The sequence below is a fragment of the Taeniopygia guttata genome, chromosome 20, assembly GCF_048771995.1.
Source record: "Taeniopygia guttata chromosome 20, bTaeGut7.mat, whole genome shotgun sequence".
Lineage (NCBI taxonomy): Eukaryota > Metazoa > Chordata > Aves > Passeriformes > Estrildidae > Taeniopygia > Taeniopygia guttata.
The window spans coordinates 8,590,836-8,609,720 of record NC_133045.1 but is presented as its reverse complement, the minus strand read 5'-3'; the positions used below and the strand labels follow the sequence as shown (position 1 = coordinate 8,609,720).

The following is an 18,885-nucleotide window of genomic DNA, read 5'->3' as shown; positions in this document are numbered from 1 at the left end:
ACAGGACGCCCCTGCTGCACACCCAGGGGCTTTCCTCACTGCTGTGGCTGATCCCCTGAAAAACCTGCCCTTGTTCTTGCTCTGACTGGCCATACTGTTGGGCTGTGGGTCTTTGGAGGGGGTGGCAGCACTCCTCATATCTGTTTTCCAGAGGGTCTCATGCTCTTCTGGTTGTCCCTGAGAATGGGGAGATAAGGGAAGGTGGTGAAATTTCCCTGGGCACCTGTTTCTTATGTTATTGGGTTGCTGCAATATGTGTTTTAAGAGGCCAATTGAAGACCTGGAGTGTGATTTGCTCAGTGGAAGAGTTCCCTGATTTCCAAATCATTCCTCTTTGTTGTTGCTGCAAAGCAAGTTCTGCTCTTTTAAAATCAGAGCTGATGCCTAGTTTGCCCTTCCTTGTACACAGCATAGGCTGGGATGCACCCCCAGTGCTGCAGCATTCTCAGGGCAGAATGTGCTTCCTTTTGCATCGTGAATTTTAGGAAACATTGGAAGCTAATCTAGTAAAAGGGTGTGGGCCATAATAAAACAGACTTGGGACAGGAGCTGTATTGCTTGCTCTCAACATCTTTGCAGGCTCAGCTCTTCAGTCAGTTAAGAAATGGTCCCAGATGCAGAGGAGCAGAATAAGTTTAAGTTATTTGTGGTTTAAGTTCGTTATGGAAGGAGCTAATGCAACAACAAAGCAGAGAGAAAGAATAAGTAAGGCAGTTAAGCAAAGCTGTATTTGCTCTTTTATACTGCATTCCATTCATTCCTATTTTTCCTTGTCTGTCAGACGAAAAGAAAAAGCACTTTGGAAGCTCAAGTATGCTTCTGATCTTGCTAAATGCATAGCCCTTGGCCACGAACCTCCTCAAAAATGTAAGTACAAATATTAACCTTTCTTACCTTGTGGCTACTTGCTTCTGACCAGGCAGGTGCCCTGGCAGTTTCTGTGGGCCCTTCCTACAGGGGTGGTGCTCCCACACCAGGAGGTTCCCCTGACAAGGGGATGAGACGAGCTGTTATATCATTTGGGATGCCCTGCTGGTGGCTGGCACAGCTGAAATTGTCATCCCCTGGACTCTCAGAGATGGTTCATGGGCAAAGTATCATGGCATGGGACAAGGATTATTTCTAGGGGGTCTTGTAATGGGCCACCATCACTAGGTACCTGCTGCACCCTCTTGCTGAATCACTTCTGTGCTGCCCTCAGTAACCTTCTTTAAATTTGTTTTATTGGCTCTTTGCTGTAACAGTGACAACATCCAGATTCCTGCAGCAAAAATCCTTTGATATCCCTGGCAGCAACTGGAAACTTAACAAGAGTCAGAACCAGGCTGTTCTGGATGCTCTAAAAAATTCCTTCATGCTCATCCAAGGCCCACCAGGTAAGGGGGGCACAGCAGAACGCTCCTGCTGTGGTATGAATCCCAGGTGAGAGGTGAACTGCTGCTTTCCACAGGACCCTTGGTGAGCCAGGAGAAGGGAGCATGGGTTGGCATCACACACAGCTGTGCAAGGCAGTCCCCTCCATTCTTGATTTTATTTCGTGACTGATCAGCTGGATGCAGATCCAGAGCATGAGTGTTGTGGTTAAAATGTTCTCAGCATATTCCTTTTTTTTCTAGGCACAGGGAAGACTGTTGTTGGAACTCACATTGTCTATTGGTTCTACAAACTGAATGAGGAGAGTGTTGAGAAGGACCAAATGCCGTGCTTGGAAGATGAAAAGGACAAGAAGGCAAAGTGCATCTTGTACTGTGGCCCATCCAACAAGTCTGTTGATGTTGTTGCTGGTAACTATCAACTTTTAAGCCCCAGAAGTGGCTTGTACTGGTGGGAGGGAGAACATGTGGTGTGGAGGGGCCACAAGTGGGGCTGGTCCTTACGGAAGACCCTGCACTGCAGGGCGAGGACCAGTGGAAATGGGATGATGAGTGAGGGACAGGGAGAGACAGGCCTGAGCACCACCAGTGCCTGGTGCTGTCTGAGCAGACCTGCCCTCCTTCTCCAGAGATGCTGCTGAAGATGAAGGAGCTGAAACCACTGAGGGTGTATGGGGAGGCCATTGAGGCGATGGAATTCCCATACCCGGGAAGCAACCGGAACATCTCCCGTAAATCCCTACGGGATGCAAAGCCAAAACGTGAGCTCAGGTAGGACAACGTGGCCCTGCAGGCTTCTAGGGTGCTGGGGAGAGGTGGCTTTTGTGTCAGTGACACCGAACAAACCAGAGCAAATAGTTTTATTCCACCACTGCAGAGCAGCAGTGGTGGAATGAAACTATTTGCTTTCTAATTAATTAGTAGTGAATTTTTTCAAGTGAATGTGTAGACTCTAAAGTGGCACCTAGTCAGGAAATCCAGGTTGTTGAAAAGTCCCTAGATGTTTTCATCTCCTTTTGGAACAGCCCTGAACCTCTCAGACTTCATTCCTGCTTGCAGCTGCTAAAGGGAAGTGGTGGTATTTTATGTCCTCAAGGTTGAATTATTTGGTCTACAAAGATGGGAAAGTCTGGCTGTGAGTTTTTTAGCTAATGGGGTTTCTCCACATAGGCAGGTGGTGTGTTCTGCTTCACTGTAGAAGAAATTACTGAGGTCTCAGTGTTGAGGGAAAATATTTATATATTGACTCTTTATTCAGTAAAATAATCCTGCATCATCGCATCCGGCGGGCGCCCAGCCCCTACTGGCAGAGGATCTGTCACTTTGATGCTCGGGTGAGGAACGGAGAGGAGATCACAGAAGAAGAAACAAAGGAGTGAGTAGGAAGAGACCCTGGTGAGAGATGGCTGACTTTGACTGTGTGCCACCTCTGAAGCACAGAGTAATAAACTGTGTGTTCAGAATAATGATAAAAAGTGATGAGCTCGAGGTTACAGGTACAGCACAGAGCCTCAAAATCACTTTTGCACTCTTGCTGTTGTCCATCTGGACCAAAATTCCTATTCTGCCTGTGTGACCCTTGAATCCTTCACCCGGACCCCCTGTCCTGTTGAGTTCAGGACAAAGTACATTTCCTACACTGTCCATTCAAAGCCCTTTTCTGGGAGCACCAGCTCATCTTGGGGAGGAAAGTGAAGCCATAAACATTTGGTAAAGCACAGCCTCTGCCTGGTTCTCGTGTGAGGAATCTGGAGGTGTTTCCCTTATTCATAACTTGGTGTTTTCTGCATCAACGCTAGGTACAAAGGTTGGTTGTCACAAGGCCGTTCGTATCAGCTGGCACGTCACGATGTCATCCTGTGCACCTGCTCTACCTCGTCTGCCAGCGCCCTGGAGCACCTCAATGTCAAGCAGATAATCATTGACGAGTGTGCCATGTCCACAGAGCCCGAGACCCTCATCCCCTTGGTCTGCCACCGCCGTGCTGAGAAGGTATGTCCCTGCCAAAGACGTGTCTCTGGGACAGCTGCTCAGGGCTCTCAAACCTTTCCCATCTCTTACCACGCTGCTTTTACAAGAACTGTTAGGATTTTAAGGTTTGTGCTTCTTTATGGGGTGGGTATTGCTGCCACTGAAAAAATATTCTGGCTCAGGTACAAAGTATTAACATGACAAGAAGCATAGACACAGTTAGGGCTGTTCAAGCTGGAGAAGAGAAGGGTCCAGGGAGACCTTAGAACCCCTTACAGTGCCCAAAGGAGCTCCAAGAGCAATGGAGAGGGACCTTGGACAAGGGCATGGAGTGACAGGACAAGGAGGAATGGCTTCACACTGACAGAGGACAGAGTTACATTGGCTTTTAAGAAAAAATCCTTCCCTGTGAGGGTGGTAAGGCACTGGCACAGTGAGCCCAGAGAAGCTGTGGCTGCCCCATCCTTGGAAATGTTCAAGGCCAGGTTGGACGGGACTTGGGCCAACCTGGTCTAGTGGAAGGTGTCCCTGCCCATGGCAGGGGGTGGAACAAGATGAGCTTTAAGGCTCCTTCCAGCCCAAACTATTCTGTGGCTCTAGAATTCTATGGTTCTTTGTGTTCCTCCCATCAGATAGAAACGTTATCTAGGACAGGATCTTTATGTCATGTCCAATGTGGTCTTTGGCTGAGGTTGCTGTAAGTGTAACACAAATAAGTACCACGAAATATCTGTGTGCAAACAGCCTTTCAAAGAGCTGATGGCCTTTGCAGTGCCACCACCTCGCAGCTGAGGTGTCTGCTCTTCCTTCCAGGTTGTTTTGCTGGGGGATCACAAACAGCTGCGGCCCGTGGTTAACAATGATGTCTGCAAGACTCTTGGCATGGAGACATCTCTCTTTGAGCGCTACCAGGATCAGGCGTGGATGCTGGACACGCAGTACCGCATGGTGAGGCCCTCCAGTGCATTGTCTTCTCTCCATCACAGAAAATCGAGGCTTGCCTTAAGCATCAGATAGTCTCCACTAGTGCTTCCCCTTCCTAGACACAGGATTATATCTCGGAATATGCCAGTGCCAGCTCCAGCAGAATGGCATTGTGCTGTAGCCTGCCCAGAAAGATGCTGCAGGCTGAGAAGTTCACTGGGTTTTGTTCACCTCAGATTCCCTCCTTTTCTCTGCCAGCACAAGAGCATTTGTGAGTTCCCATCCCAGGAGTTCTATGAAAGGCGGCTGAGAACAAGTCCTCTGCTCTCTCGGAAACCCAGTGTGCTCCACCACAGAGATAACAACTGCTGCCCCATCATCTTCGGGCACGTGGAAGGGAAGGAGCACTCCCTCATGATTTCTACTGAGGAAGGAAATGAGAACTCCAAAGCTAACCTGGAGGAAGTGGCACAGGCGGTGAGCAGGGGCCTGGGGAATTGCTGGGGATGCAGAAGGGAGGGCATTGTGCTGGAATTGTGGAGGGATGATAAAGATATAAAGATCAGGAGTGTCTGCCTGGTGCCTCCCGGGTCTGGAGCACACCAGGACGGCCCTGGGCAGAGGCAGGTGTAGGACAAGGTGATGGTGAGGCAGGTGCCATCGCTGGCCCGGGGAGGGGTGCTGGGGCGCTCTTCCCTCCGGGTGGCTCCCAGGTGAGCAGGACGCTCCCAGGTGAGCAGGACGCTCCCAGGTGAGCAGGACCTGGTCTCGCAGGTGAGGATAGCCAAGCAGCTGACACTAGATGACACCATCCGGCCGGAGAGCATCGCCATCCTGAGCCCCTACAGCGCCCAGGTGTCCGAGATCAACAAGAGCCTGCAGAGGGAGGGCATCCGCGGGGTGACCGTCTGCACCATCATGAAGAGTCAAGGTGAGGGCAGACAGGAGGGGAGGGTTGGGTCTGTCCCCTCCTGCCTTCCTGAGGAGCTGCTCACAGATACAGTCTTCGAGCAAACCCTACCCCAGGGTCATTTCAGCTATGGAAGACCAGATTTCTGGGTGATTTGTGATTATAATAAATCCTTTAGAAGCCTCTGGAGTGCTTGGGCAGGGTGAGGCTGCTGAAGGCAGGAAGGTGAAGGATCTGTAGTGGAAGATTTCTAGTGAAAGGTTCCCTGCCCATGTCAGGGAAGTTGGAACACAGAATGTCCCTTCCAGACAAAACCATTCTGTGCTTCTATATCTGAAAAGGGTGTTAGAGAACTGCCAGAAGACTTCTGTTCTCTTTGGAAAGCAATGACCAGGAGTCCAAAGGCCTCCAATTCTGGAGAAAACCAAAGGGTGGCAGTAGAGAAATGAGTATCCTGTGGGGTAGATGCTTCCATCTGTGGCCAGATGCTTCCCTCTAAGAAAATCTGGTTTGTTTCCCCTTTCTAGGAAGTGAATGGAGATATGTGATCCTGTCAACTGTACGGTCCTGCCCTCGCTCTGAGATCGATACGAAGCCCACAAAGAGCTGGCAGAAGAAATACCTGGGGTTTATTACTGACCCAAACCAGGTCAATGTTGGCATCACACGAGCTCAGGAAGGACTCTGCATCATAGGTTGGTATCCTTGGACCGTGCACAAGCCTTCAGGGGAATGGGATTCTTGGATAAAGGGATGGTGATCCAAACTAGTACAACCAGTGATCTTGGTTTATTCTTATGCTCTTTAGTCTGGGGTTTTGAAACTGGTGAACCTGGGCAAAGCCCTTTCACGGCTTGAATGCAGCAAGTATAGTTAGTTTTTCTCACCCTTTGTTTTGGACCATGGTGTTTCTGTTGCTTTCATGCTAGAATTCTGTCCTAACAAAAATCTGGCTTCTCATTTTACTCCTAATCACGCTGCTGTAGGCTGTGATGTGTAAGGATGCTGCTCACAGATATGACAGCATGGAAAAGGGAGCTGGGATTTCACAGATATGTCCCTGCAAGTGACCCAGCCCTCTTAGCTAGAGATTATAGACACAAGTGGTATCAGCCAAGCCTCTTCTAGCCACTAACCTGCTGTCCCCATCCTGCTGCCCACAGGGAACCGGTACCTCCTGGAGTGCAACCCTTTGTGGAAGAGACTGTTGCAGCATTACTTCCGCCACAACAGCTGCACTGCAGCCCAGGAGATCCGTGTCAGGAGGAACCCAGCCCGCTCCCGGTGAGGATGGGCCCTCTCTGCCTGAACTCATTCTGTGTGCCTTGGGAAGGACCAAATCTTCCCATTGTTCAATGACCTACGGAGCCAAATGCAGCGGGGGATCTGGGAGCTTCCTGCACTGTGACAACTCAGCTTCAGCGTCTGCTTCAGCATCTTGAGGTGTTTTTAATCAGTGCAATCTTGGGCAGGAACTTTCAATTCTAGCAAACCAAAAAGGCGTTGGAGATAGATGATGGGCATGTGACTTTACTGATGATGATATTATTTTTGTAACTGTAAGTTGCTCAGCAGAACCCTCATCCTACTGCAGCTGCAGTTTTGGGGGACCAAATATTTACTCCAGCTGTCAGGGTTGCTCTTTGGGGATCAAATGCTCAAGTCTGTTCATCGGGGTGGAACAACTGCGTGCAGTGGAGCAGCGCAGCAAGATGCTGTTTGACATGGAGGACCAAAGTTTCTGAGCACTGCCTCTCATTTTAAATCCAAGGACAAAAGATTTTTAAGACTTCTCACTTTTTACTTTTTTTTTTTTTTTAAGTGAAGGAGGAAAGCAATCAGAGATGCATGCACCACTCTTTGTCTAGCCAAAATGATGTTCTCTGAGCGTGTAAATATCGCAGCGGCAAGGCCAAGGTGATTTTTGTAAATAGATTTAAGTGTTCTTTGTACAAAGGAAGTTGTCCTCACCAGCATAAAGGCAATGAAAAGCGGGAACCTCTCCTACTAGGAAACGTTGGGATTTGTCAACCCATTTTAAACTGTTCAGAATTTTATTTGAAATCTCCTGTTGATCCCCCCTCCCTTTCCTACCCCACTTTTTTTAAAGCTGCTTTTAATTTATTAACTTTTAACTCTGTGAATTTGTTTCACAGCCTTATGGCCTGAGTTTTTAAGAGCAGTGAAGGAGTGTATGCGTATAATGTATTTTTATATTTTCTGTAGCCAAACTGCTGTCAGCTGGAAGCTGTGGTTCACCAGAGAGGCTGCTTTCACCCAGTGACATGTGGCTGGTAGAGATGTATTGTGGTGAATGGTGCCCTCTGAAAATCATGGAGCTGCTTTTGGAAGCATGAGGGACAATTTTGAGGGACGGTGTCTTTTATCTCATTTCAATTCTGAATGTATGAAGTGCCTGCCTCGGCTCTCCCCAAACCACATGCTTGGCTGTCCTTAGGTGTTCATGTGGGATGGAGCTGAGATGCAATCACACGAGTTTTCCTTGTGGTGTGGATCCCTGTGATGTCACAGCACTATGGCAGGAGGAATTTTGTCCTGTTTGCAACTGAAATCCAGCGTGGCTCTTTCCCATGTGGAGGAATGGCAATAGGAAAGCATTATGTCTGTAAAAGTCTCAATTTAACACTGTGTTTCTTCTCATGACTCTGTGTTAGACTTGCCTCCAGAACCTATGGGGAGGTTTTGTTGTTCTCTTCCTAGTTTAAGTTGCCTTCCTGCAGTCTCTCTTTGGGGGGTTTGAGCTGTATGCCAAAGACCACCCAGGCTTGCTCTTGTCCTACTGAAGCATAAAAGTGACATATGGCTGGCAATTCTGTGAAGGATAAAAACCCATAGGAAGTATCTCCTGCTGGTTCTAAAGATGCTTGGTAAAAGCTAGTAAGGTGTAAAATTCATTGTTCCTCTTTGAAGCCATCCTGCATGGGATCTTAAAAGATTCTGCACCAGCCTGATTAGCAAATATTATTGCAATTCCAAAATAAGATTGTCTGTGCATCGTTCTTTGGACTACTGATATGAAATCATCTAGCTCCAAGATGCTATAGAGATTTGCAAAAAATGTTGGAATTGTTGGGATAACTACTTTAGCACGGTGCCAGCTTCATTTAACAAAGCCACCTTGATTCCTTTAGAATCAGTGGGTCTCATTTTCATTATGTCGTGTAAGTGAAGAGTTTCTCCCCTGGGTTTTGTGCTGGTTATTTCATACATGTAACACAAACAAGGAGCCTCACCCTTGATGTAGTGGCTTAGTCAATGCTCTTGGAGGGGGTTTGGCCAAGAGGGAGCCCTTATAAAGCAACTCCCTTTGTCCTTAGAGGGGAAAAAAGTGTTTATTTCTACTCCGTGGAGGTAGAATGAAATGTTTTGCTTGGTAACCTCTGTGTTGCAAGACAACATTTATATATATAGGTTATTTTTTTTTCCCTCTGAGGATGTATTTTATAACTGGTGATTAGGAAATGCACCCAAGCAGCAGTTACAGCCAGGCTGGGCCCTCGGGCTGCTGGTGTTGTCAGGAGGTTCCTGGAGAGCTGGTCATGCAATAGTCGGGGATAGCAGAAAGTGCAATTAAACTTTTTATAGACTGTAGTGACAGCTGAGTATCATGTTCTTGTCCTTATGATCATGGAACGAATCATAGAAATCAATAGAGGAAAAAACCTTCAAATTAGCCTGGTTTCATTTGCATGCAGACTTTTGAATTTACTTTTGGAAGAATTTTATGTTCGAGCAATATTCTTAAAATACCAAACTTTTAGTAATCCTAATAGGAACACCCTGGCAGTGTGGTGCCCAGGGCATCTGTCCAGTCACAGGCTCTGTGTTCTCCACAGTCAAAGACAGAAGCACATGGCTGCAGGACACAAATGCCAGTTCATCCAACAGCATTAACTTAATTTCCTTAGCATGAGCTTGAGCACAAATTGAACAAGGGGAACCTGTGCAGGCAGCCAGTAGTGAGCCCAGCATCAGGCGGGCTGGACTGTTTTTGAGGATTTGGACAGATCTGTGTAGGACAATCAATTTACTGCAATAAATCGGTGGGGGTTTTTAAAAATAGAAATGAAATGTCAAGTGTCATGAAGTCTGAATTAAGGAACTTGAAATGGGGCAGGTTTTTATCTTTTGTATGTCTGTGACTTGCAGCAAACCTCAAATGACCTTTTGGATACCAATATTTTTATCTGCTTTGACTGTTCATAAGAATAAATCTCAACATTCCTTTTTTGATATTTAAGCCATAATTGTAAAAATTATTTGAATTTATTTAAATAATAAATTTTATTACTAAAAGGTCTGTTTATTTGATGGTTTGACTAGAATCTGTGTGGGGACAGCTCTGTTTGGACTGAACCAAGTGGTAAAAAAGAAAATTAACATTAACTTCAGGTTTTTGGCAGATTATTTATTGTATTTATTGTTGGGGATTATTTACTGTATTTATTGTTGGGTTTTGGTTGGTGGGGTTTTTTTTATTAAAGTGATCTTTTCATGCACTACAGAGGGGTGAGGTCATGCTTAGGTACCTATATGGCACAGGGTGTAGATGGTGAGAGAAACCAGTGATGGCTGGGTGGGTGATTTGAAGAGCTTAAGAATTGAGTTCAGGTGTTTTGGAGGAAGGACAATACAAACCCAAAACATCACTGGAAGAAGCTGACACTGAGCATCCTTCAGTGGATGGAAAGCACTGGATGGTAGAGGTGCTTCTGTCTCTTGTGCTCTGCTTTAGGGGCGTCCTTCAAGATTTTCTGGTTTGGCTGCTCCCACCATTGCCTCTGGCAGCAGGACAAAACTGTTGAGTCCCAAATGCTGCCTAAATATGTTATTTTTTGTGAGAAATTTCAAATGGCTTACTGCTAACCTGGAGAGATTTTTGGGAAGGCACCTGTACAATTGCTGTTGAAAACAGAACAAGTTTGATTTAAAGCAAACTGTTTAAACAATTTATTTTTAATTACTGTTATTAATTTTTTTCATGAAACCATTTAACTGAGGGAGTCGGTCTTGTGAGCCGCCTCATCAGGCTGAGGCTGGGGACTTCCTTGGTGTCCTCAGCAGGGTGAGTTTTTGTCTTCAATATAATGCAGTCGTACCACTGCGAGTAGACGAGTGTGTGAGTGTCGGACCTCCTCACTTTGAACTCATACGACCTGCCAGGCATCAGGTGGCTGATGATACAGGGGTTGGAGATGACTTCCTGGGTCTGACGGTATCCTGGTTCTGTCTGACTGTCATCTGTCACTAGCTTCATCTCCAGCTGCCATCGTTCAAGGTGCGACTCCTGACTTTCAGTGAACCACTTGAGCTGAACCCAGGTCTGGCATGCGAACGACTCCCTCCGATCAAAAATCGGCGGCTTCTTCGTATAGAGAGTAAAAGTAATGGGAGGGTGTAGGGCACCTCCAAGATGTACCTGTGATATTAAACTGTGCTTGACGTGGAGCTTCCTCGGCTCTTCCAAGGAAATGAGCTTACTGAGAAACATGGAGAGCTTGAGCACTCTCTTTATGTTCAAGTTCCACTGGGAGAGGAAAGCTTCTACGTCACAGATCTGTACGTAACGGCTCAGCTCCTCCCGACCTTGTTCCAGCTGTTCCAAGAGCTCAGTTAAAAGAGTCAGCTGGATTTCAGTCTGTTTTCTTCCCACCTTCTTGATCTTCTGGAGTTGGCAGGGGTTTGCTATTTGCAAGATGTCAGCAAAAATCATCGTATTGTTCTGGTCTCTCACGCACACGTGTCTGGGCTCAAACTTCAAATAAAAGTAACACTTCTTCAAAAGATTAACTTTTTTCCAATGGTACTGGAGGTGGTGGGAGTTCAGGTCAGAGTGCAGGAATTCCAGAACAAGGTTTTTGTTTCTCAGGTACTGCTTCATGGTGGCATTTTCGTCCTGTTCTTCTCTGGGTGGGGTACTGTCCAAAGTGGTTTCAGTCTCATGCCAAACCTTAGCCATGTTTCCAAAGCTTGGGTGCTGTGTAGGAAAGCAACAATAATGACATTAAGGACCAAAGGAAAAGCGGCTGTGAGGGAGTACAATCATGGCTGTGACTCTTCTCTCTTAATTAAAGCTTAGCTTATAAAGAACTGTCAGACTAGATGTAGTTCCATAGGAATTTTCCTTTATACTTGTCTGGCGTCTAATGTTTTGTATCCTCTACTTATATGTGTTCCAACTGGTCTCCCTCTACCCGCCCTTGAGAGGTTCTGCCTCTGCTTAATAGATTCACTGACAGGAGCTATTCTCTGATACACTCTGCCAAAATTTCTCCCTATCTTATTATCTTGTTTCATTCTAATTAGCTGCCTTTGTACTCCTGTAAGCAATTTCTTTCCATTCTTCTGCCTCTCCGGAGATGCCTATTTTTCTCTCTTTGTAATTTGCCAGGCTGTTGAGGTTTGAGGCCCATCTTCTCAGCCAGTTCCTACAGCTACATAATCACATTGGTGATTCAAATTAACCCTCTGCCCCCACATGAGCTGGAATGCAGCAGGAAGAACAACACAATCCACCGAGTGCCACCTCACGACAGCTTCCAAGAGGAATGACAGGGTTTTCCTTGTGCTTCTAGCTTCACCAGTGGATTGACAGTCATAACCTGACAGTGTTTTCTGTATGTGCTGCTTTCCCTATCTTTGGGTTTAGTTTGAATCATCTCAGACCATGAGGTCTACTTGGATTTTCTGCAGTGTACAGCAAGAGGATGACACACATGTAAAACACCTGTAAACAGATAACAGTTTGCTGTGGGGGCATTTAGGCAGAGGTTCTTGCAGCACTGCTTCTGCTGGCTTAATCTTACAGGGGCCTGGAGTGACAGGACAGGGGGGAAAGGCCTCAAACTGACAGAGGGCAGGGTTAGATTGGATATTGGGAGGAAATTCTTGTGAGGGTGGTGAGGCATTGGTACAGACTGCCCAGAGAAGCTGTGGCTGCCCCATCCCTGGAATTGTTCAAGGCTAGGTTGGATGGGGCTTGGAGCAACCTGGTCTAGTGGAAGGTGTCCCTGCCCATGGCAGGGCATTGGAATGAAATGAGCTTCAAGGCCTTTTCAACTCAAACCATTCTGGGATGATTTTATACTTCGTTTACTGGCAAAGATGTGCCCTGGCTGATGGTGCCATCTGTGCCAAGGTGGAAGGTGTTTCTGTGTTGTGTTTTAGCTGAAGTGCCTGTGGCTCACACAGCTTGTGTACCACAAACAGCAATTAGCTAAATAAATGCCTGTGTCCCTGTTGTCAATGATACTATAATAAAAACCCAGATGGATATTTAGGTGGCTTTCACATGCTGAATACACTTGATCTGAAAACAAAAGAAATACAGTGTTCTGAAACTAAGACCTAATTGGGATATCTTAATTTTTACATGCCCTGTAGAAGCTAGATGGTGAGATCTACTTAACAAAGTCATTTTTCTTGGCCTCATTTTCCCTAAATTCATAACAGAGCTAATAACACTTCCTCATAGGAATTCCAAACATTTGTAAAGCTTTCAGCCGTCTGGCCCTGAGCTGCACCACAGTTTATAGTAAGTCATTCATTTGCAACTTTATCTTCCAAGAGAGCTGTCAACTAAAGAAAAACAAGCTGTATTTCCTTTTCACTTTTTTCTTTCCACAAAAAAACCCGACCTAAACCAAAGCAGTGCCAGCTCCCAGCATCGTGTATGAAGCAGCAGGACCAGCACATGTGCCAGGTGACATTCCCCACTCTTGGAGGGATTTGGCTCTGCCAAGCAATGTGTTTGCCCACAGACCGAGCTGTCATTGTGCTTATTTTCCCTTGCTTTTCCCCATGTTTTTACATCCCTTTTTTCTCCTCCTGCCAGGGAGGGCTGGCTGTATTCTCTGCACTGCTGCTCTGTTTGCAGCCGGGAGGAGCTGCATCGCCCCGGGAGGGGCTCTGAGTTCACCCAGACCAGGGTTTGGAGAGGCCGCAGGGGCACCCAGGGGCTGCCTGCTCGGCCCTGGCCGACCTTGTCACACCCTGGGAGCGGTGTCCGGGTGCTATTCCCACCTCAGGAGCTGTGTCCAGGTGCTATTCCCACCCCAGGAGCAGTGTCCAGGTGCTATTCCCACCCTGGGAGCAGTGTCCAGGAGCTATTCCAGCTGTATCCAGGTGCTATTCCCACCCCAGGAGCAGTGTCCAGGTGCTACTCCAGCTGTGTCCAGGTGCTATTCCCACCCCAGGAGCTGTGTTCAGGTGCTATTCCCACCCTGGATGCAGTGTCCAGGTGCTATTCCCACCCCGGTAGCAGTGTCCAGGTGCTACTCCAGCTGTATCCAGGTGCTATTCCCACCCTGGAAGCAGTGTCCAGGAGCTATTCCAGCTGTATCCAGGTGCTATTCCCACCCCGGGAGCGGTGTCCAGGTGCTATGCCAGCTGTATCCAGGTGCTATTCCCACCCCGGGAGCAGTGTCCAGGTGCTATTCCAGCTGTATCCAGGTGCTATTCCCACCCCGGGAGCGGTGTCCAGGTGCTATTCCACCTGTATCCAGGTGCTATTCCCACCCCGGGAGTGGTGTCCAGGTGCTATTCCCACCCCGGGAGCAGTGTCCAGGAGCTATTCCAGCTGCATCCAGGTGCTATTCCCACCCCGGGAGCAGTGTCCAGGAGCTATGCCAGCTGCATCCAGGTGCTATTCCCACCCCAGGAGCAGTGTCCAGGTTCTATGCCAGCTGTATCCAGGTGCTATTCCCACCCTGGAAGCAGTGTCCAGGTGCTATTCCAGCTGTATCCAGGTGCTATTCCCACCCCGGGAGCGGTGTCCAGGAGCTATTCCAGCTTTATCCAGGTGCTATTCCCACCCCAGGAGCTGTATCCAGGTGCTATTCCCACCCTGGAAGCAGTGTCCAGGTGCTATGCCAGCTGTATCCAGGTGCTATTCCCACCCTGGAAGCAGTGTCCAGGTGCTATTCCAGCTGTATCCAGGTGCTATTCCCACCCCAGGAGCAGTGTCCAGGTGCTCCGGTCCCGGCCCGGCCTGGCCCCGCAGGACGTGGCTGTTGCCATGGTGAGCCCTCGGCCTGGGGGGCTGCGGCCGAACCAGGACACCCCCGGAATCGTTCATACCCGTAATTCACAGACTCGTTTGCCTTGAAAAGACCATAGAGCTCATCCTGTTCCACACCCCAGCCATGGACGTCGGAGGCCTCAGGCTCTGTGACACCGGGCGGGTGTCGTGGGGACAGCGGGCCTGCGCTGCCTGTGTGACGAGACGTGTCCACGGCGTTTGTGGAGCGGTGGCACGGCGGGACACGGGGCAGCGTCCTGCTGCTCAGTGCCTGCCACGGCATCACAATGGGATGGTGGAACCAGGGAAGGTGGAACCATGAAATCACAGGTTCACAAAATGGCTTGGGCTGCAGGTCACCCCCTTCCACACCTTCCACTATCCCAGGTTGCTCCTAACCCCGTCCAGCCTGGACACTTCCAGGGATGGAGCAGCTGCAGCTTCTCTGGCCAGCCTGTGCCAGCGCCTCCCCACCCTCACAGGGAAGACTTTCTTCCTAATATCCAATCTAAATGTCATATAAAGCCCTCTGGGCTTTATGGCATTGCTACAAATGGGGGGCTTTTTGTGGAGGAATCTTGCAAAGTCCATCTGAGGCCAGACACCAGCGCTTCACTCTACAGTGAGACTGAGGCTGTTTCACAGTGTCAAGAGTTTTGTTAAACACATAATCCTTATGAAAGAGCTGTATTGAAATAGGATATAGAATGCTCCATTAAGTGCAGTGAACTTCCTTCTGGGAAGGAAAGGATTTTCCTGCTCTGCTTTCCTATGGGACCTGGCTGCCCAGTCAGCTGTGTTGCTGTGGAGAAAAGAGTGGCTTGTCTGGTTCAAGGTGGCAAGCTCCATGCCACAGCTGGTGATCTCATCAGCAAACTGGTCAAGCCTCTGGGGCTGCAGGTTCCTTCATAGTCCCTGCTATCGAATCTTTGGGTCAGGGCTTAGCCTTAATGCTGTCTGGTGTGCTCAGCTGGAGCATCTCTGCTAAGCTTTTTTAATTGAATGACAGGCAGGATTCATAATGCCAGCCCTGGGCTCCTGCTTGAATATCAAGGGAGGAGGCGATGTGTCATTTTAAGAAATCAATGCATCTTCTCAAGGCAGCCAGAGCTTACCATTTCATTTCACAGCTGCCAAGAGATTAACTATACAACTGTCAGGTGTGATCCTCTAACAGACAAGGAAGATAACAAATATGAGTGAAAGCAGGTTTGTAGCCCTGTTTGGGGAGGAGGGCCAGCAGAGATTAGTATTTGATAATTACACAAAGTTTCTGTGGGAAATGAATGTTTGTGCTCATGTCATGGGTCTCGATCCTGTTGTTTGGACTGCGTGTGCTGGGAAATGGAGCTGTCCCTTGCAATCAGCCTTGGTGGTCTGAGGGTGTGAGAAGAGTCCTGTGGAGGCCCAGCTTACCCTGACTCCTGTTCCAGTTGGGCCCTGTGCCTGATGCCCAAGGAGGAATCACGGAATCATAGAATCACAGGGTGGCTTGGTCTGGAAGGGGCCTTAATGCTCATCTTGTTCCATCTGAGCACAGCACGGTGCATGTTTGAAATGGGCTTTATGGCTGGAGTTGTGCAGAGACTTGCACTGAGCTTGCTTGTACTTCTATTGCCATAAGTACTAACCTGAATCCCAACTTTAGTGTGGAAAGATGGAATCCCTTTGGCTTCCCCTACCCTGAGCTGCTGGCCAAGCTGTTTTCTTGGCTTTAGGGATGGGAGAATAAATCTGCTTGCAGTCTACAACTGAAATTTTAGTGTTTTCCATCCCTTTGCAACAGTGATCATCAATTCAACTGTAGGATTTTATAGCATTCTATGAGTCTCTTTGAATTAATACGCATACAAATGTGTTTGAAGCCTCCAACACCATGTAACCCTTTGCCACCCTCATCAACTGAGCTATTTCTGTGACAGAGCTGACAGCCACTGTCACTCTGTTTGTCACTCTGCCTGTCTTGTCCACAGCATCAAAATAAAGAACTTGTTAGTCCTGTCTGAGATCAAGATATAAGCAGACAATTGATTTTCCTCCTTCTTCTCATTAGTGAGTTCTGACACTTAATAAAACATATATTTCCACACTCAGGGTAAGCAAAACATCCAGATAGTGCATGTCAGAGAAGGCTGGGAGCAAGGATTAATCTTTATGGAAAATCAATAGCTGGAACAGAAAAAATTGGCAGAACCCAAATTAAAAGTCACTGGCAATTTCTGTCTTCATATTTCACATCTGCATTTCTGAAAAAGAGATTTGCTGTAAAGGCAACAACCACAGAGGCAGGGAGGAGGGTGAACTTTGTGCCTGGTTCCTCTTTTGCTGTTTCCAGGTGGTACCTGGCAGGTGGAGGTGGGTGCCAGGTTTGGAGCAGCTCTTTGGGTAGCACCTGGTTCAACCTGATCCCTGTCCCAGGACAGGGGGCTGACACTGACCTTTTTGCTAGGGGCTGTGTCCCAATGGCAGCACTGTCATTAAATCTCCCAGCATCATCTCCCCCAGAGTACCTGAGTTATCCCTGCAGCCCCAAGTAGTACCCATCCTTCATGATATTCACCTGGCTGCGTGGAAGCAGGATTTTTAGAGCAACATAAAGGCTCCAGCCCCCATCATCACAAGGGTATGACTGATTTACTCACTGCTTGCTCCCAGTTTAACTGGTGCCTCAGATACCTGAAATAAATTATACATTCCAAATATATTCCAACTCTAAATCACAGCCACACATCAGTGAACTCGTGGTGTTCGTCAGACTCTGATTCAGAGGCTCACTTGGAGAAGGAAGAGGAATTGAAGTTTTCTAAGGAACCCGGGGGAAGGAGGGAGGGAATTGCTCTTGTGGGATGCAAAAGCCCCAGCTGGACCAGGGCAGGAAAGAGTTAATTGTGTCCCGAGGCAGTAATTATCTCCACCTCATTACACCCACTAAAGGCACCCGAGGAGGGAGCCCCAAAGCCTGGACGGTGCCAGAGTTTGTAGTGGCTGTTTGCATAGAGCAGGTCAATAAATTTGGGGTTTTGGAGACTGGTCTGGGACAAAAATCTTCTCTGGTCTGAGCCTCGATCACGCAGGGCTAAGAGTCCCGTATTTCTTCAGAAGTTGCTGATGGATGGACATCCCGGACAAGTCTTGGCACCAAGGGGGACCCCTGGAATGGACACCCCTCCTTTCTCCGGCGGTGACATTCATTTAAGCACGTGTGGACATGAGAGCCGAGAACCCGTCCGAGCCACAGGCTGCAGCTGCTTTATTGATAATCTCGCTCAGGGAAGATGGAGCGGGGTCAGGGGAGCTCCTTTATCTTGCTGGAAGCTCATCAAAAGCCCGTTCGGATCTCTTTGCGCTGTGCTGAGCTTTGCAAGACAGACGTCCTTGAGCGTAAGTTCAAGGCGAGTTGTCCTGTCCCGGATCCCAGGAGACATCCCTTGCTGGCAGCCTCATCCCAGCGAGTGTGCTTCCCCTTTTTCCAGGGAACTTCCCAAGGGCATCACGTTTCCTTGGATGTGGAAGAGCAAAGGCGGGGAGTGGGAAGCTTGCTGAGCCTGTGCTCTGGCTAATGTCACCCCCGGGGAGCTGGAGTCTGCCCTCCCCAGGGAACGGGACTGCCACAGCCGCAGAGCTCTGCCTGCCCTGCTGATTTATCACCCGGCTGGGCTTGTGCTCCCTCCCATCTGTCTGGGCTTCCATCTCCCGTGGATAAATCAGCCTGAAGCGTTTGATCCCACAACAGCCTACAAGCAAGGGGGACTGCAAACTGCCAGGGCAGGAGCAAGGCAGGGCTTTTATTTCTTGAATGCTACAGTGGTTTGAGAAGCATTTGTCTGTGCGAAGGGCCAGGACTGGGGCATGTCTGTGCCTCCAGGAGGGATTGAGGTTCACAGAGAGAAAATGACCTGCTTGGGTTTGTGGAGAAGGGAGGTGAACTCTGCACAGCCAGTTTAGTGCCTGCACTGATTCCCAGAAAGCTTTTCAGGGGTGGCAGGAGCACCTTCCACACGAGCACAGAAACTCGCCCTTCCTGTGTTAACAGGAGTGACTGTGGGGCTGGATCTGTCCGGAGGGAGCAGAGTCAGAGCCTGGAGTGATGCTGGGCTTTGATGTTGTCTTGCTGCTCTCGGGAGTGCTCTCCCTGGGGCCTCATCCAGCCCCGAGGCTGGGGCAGGGCTGTGGCACCCCATGGCTCTGGTCTGGGGGGTGGATCCAGGGGGCTGGATGGGGCCAGAGCAGGGGGGCTCCCTCTGGGAATCCTGACAGCCCCTGGGGCTGCAGCACAGGGCCAGGGCAGGGGGGGCTCCCTCTGGGAATCCTGACAGCCCCTGGGGCTGCAGCACAGGGCCAGAGCAGGGGGGGCTCCCTCTGGGAATCCTGAGAGCCCCTGGCTCCAGCAGCAGGACAGAAGGGTGAAGTCATGCCCATGTCATCCCATCCATCTCTGCCACTTGCAGGCTGGTCCCGGGGGAAGTGCAGGCTTTGGCAGCTCTAAGTGGGGTTGGAGGCGGATGCAATTCTGGAGAATAAGATTCCATTGCAAAACCTGTAAAATAAAAAAAAAAAAAAAATTAAAAGTTCTTGGCTGAGAAACTTGTTTAGAGATCTTATCTCTGGAAGAGGAAATAGTCCTTAATTCCCTCCTTTGCTGCCTCCCAGCAATTTCTGGGTCCCCA

The 18,885-nt window shown here is 48.7% G+C and overlaps 2 protein-coding genes across 6 annotated transcripts in view; one reads left to right on the top strand and one right to left on the bottom strand.

The window, feature by feature from the left end:
• The window catches only part of HELZ2 (helicase with zinc finger 2), a 30,460-nt gene extending 20,965 nt beyond the window's left edge, over positions 1 to 9,495 (top strand). For all 5 annotated transcript variants that reach the window (XM_030288372.4, XM_072916953.1, XM_072916952.1 and 2 more), the window contains exons 10-20: positions 782 to 867; positions 1,245 to 1,376; positions 1,617 to 1,784; positions 2,003 to 2,144; positions 2,632 to 2,748; positions 3,173 to 3,365; positions 4,158 to 4,292; positions 4,527 to 4,745; positions 5,043 to 5,199; positions 5,706 to 5,873; positions 6,342 to 9,495. In XM_030288372.4, coding sequence (XP_030144232.3) covers positions 782 to 867; positions 1,245 to 1,376; positions 1,617 to 1,784; positions 2,003 to 2,144; positions 2,632 to 2,748; positions 3,173 to 3,365; positions 4,158 to 4,292; positions 4,527 to 4,745; positions 5,043 to 5,199; positions 5,706 to 5,873; positions 6,342 to 6,466 — 1,642 coding nt within the window. In that variant the 3' untranslated portion in view covers positions 6,467 to 9,495. The remainder of the gene's footprint in view (positions 1 to 781; positions 868 to 1,244; positions 1,377 to 1,616; positions 1,785 to 2,002; positions 2,145 to 2,631; positions 2,749 to 3,172; positions 3,366 to 4,157; positions 4,293 to 4,526; positions 4,746 to 5,042; positions 5,200 to 5,705; positions 5,874 to 6,341) is intronic.
• A 644-nt stretch (positions 9,496 to 10,139) lies between these two features.
• FNDC11 (fibronectin type III domain containing 11) lies at positions 10,140 to 14,459 on the bottom strand. The gene is made up of 2 exons (XM_002193692.6): positions 14,278 to 14,459; positions 10,140 to 11,176 (listed from the first exon to the last, which is right to left on the bottom strand). The coding sequence occupies exon 2, from the start codon at positions 11,156 to 11,158 to the stop codon at positions 10,169 to 10,171; it is 990 nt and encodes a 329-aa protein (XP_002193728.1). The 5' UTR covers positions 11,159 to 11,176; positions 14,278 to 14,459; the 3' UTR covers positions 10,140 to 10,168.
• Positions 14,460 to 18,885: the final 4,426 nt, after the last annotated feature.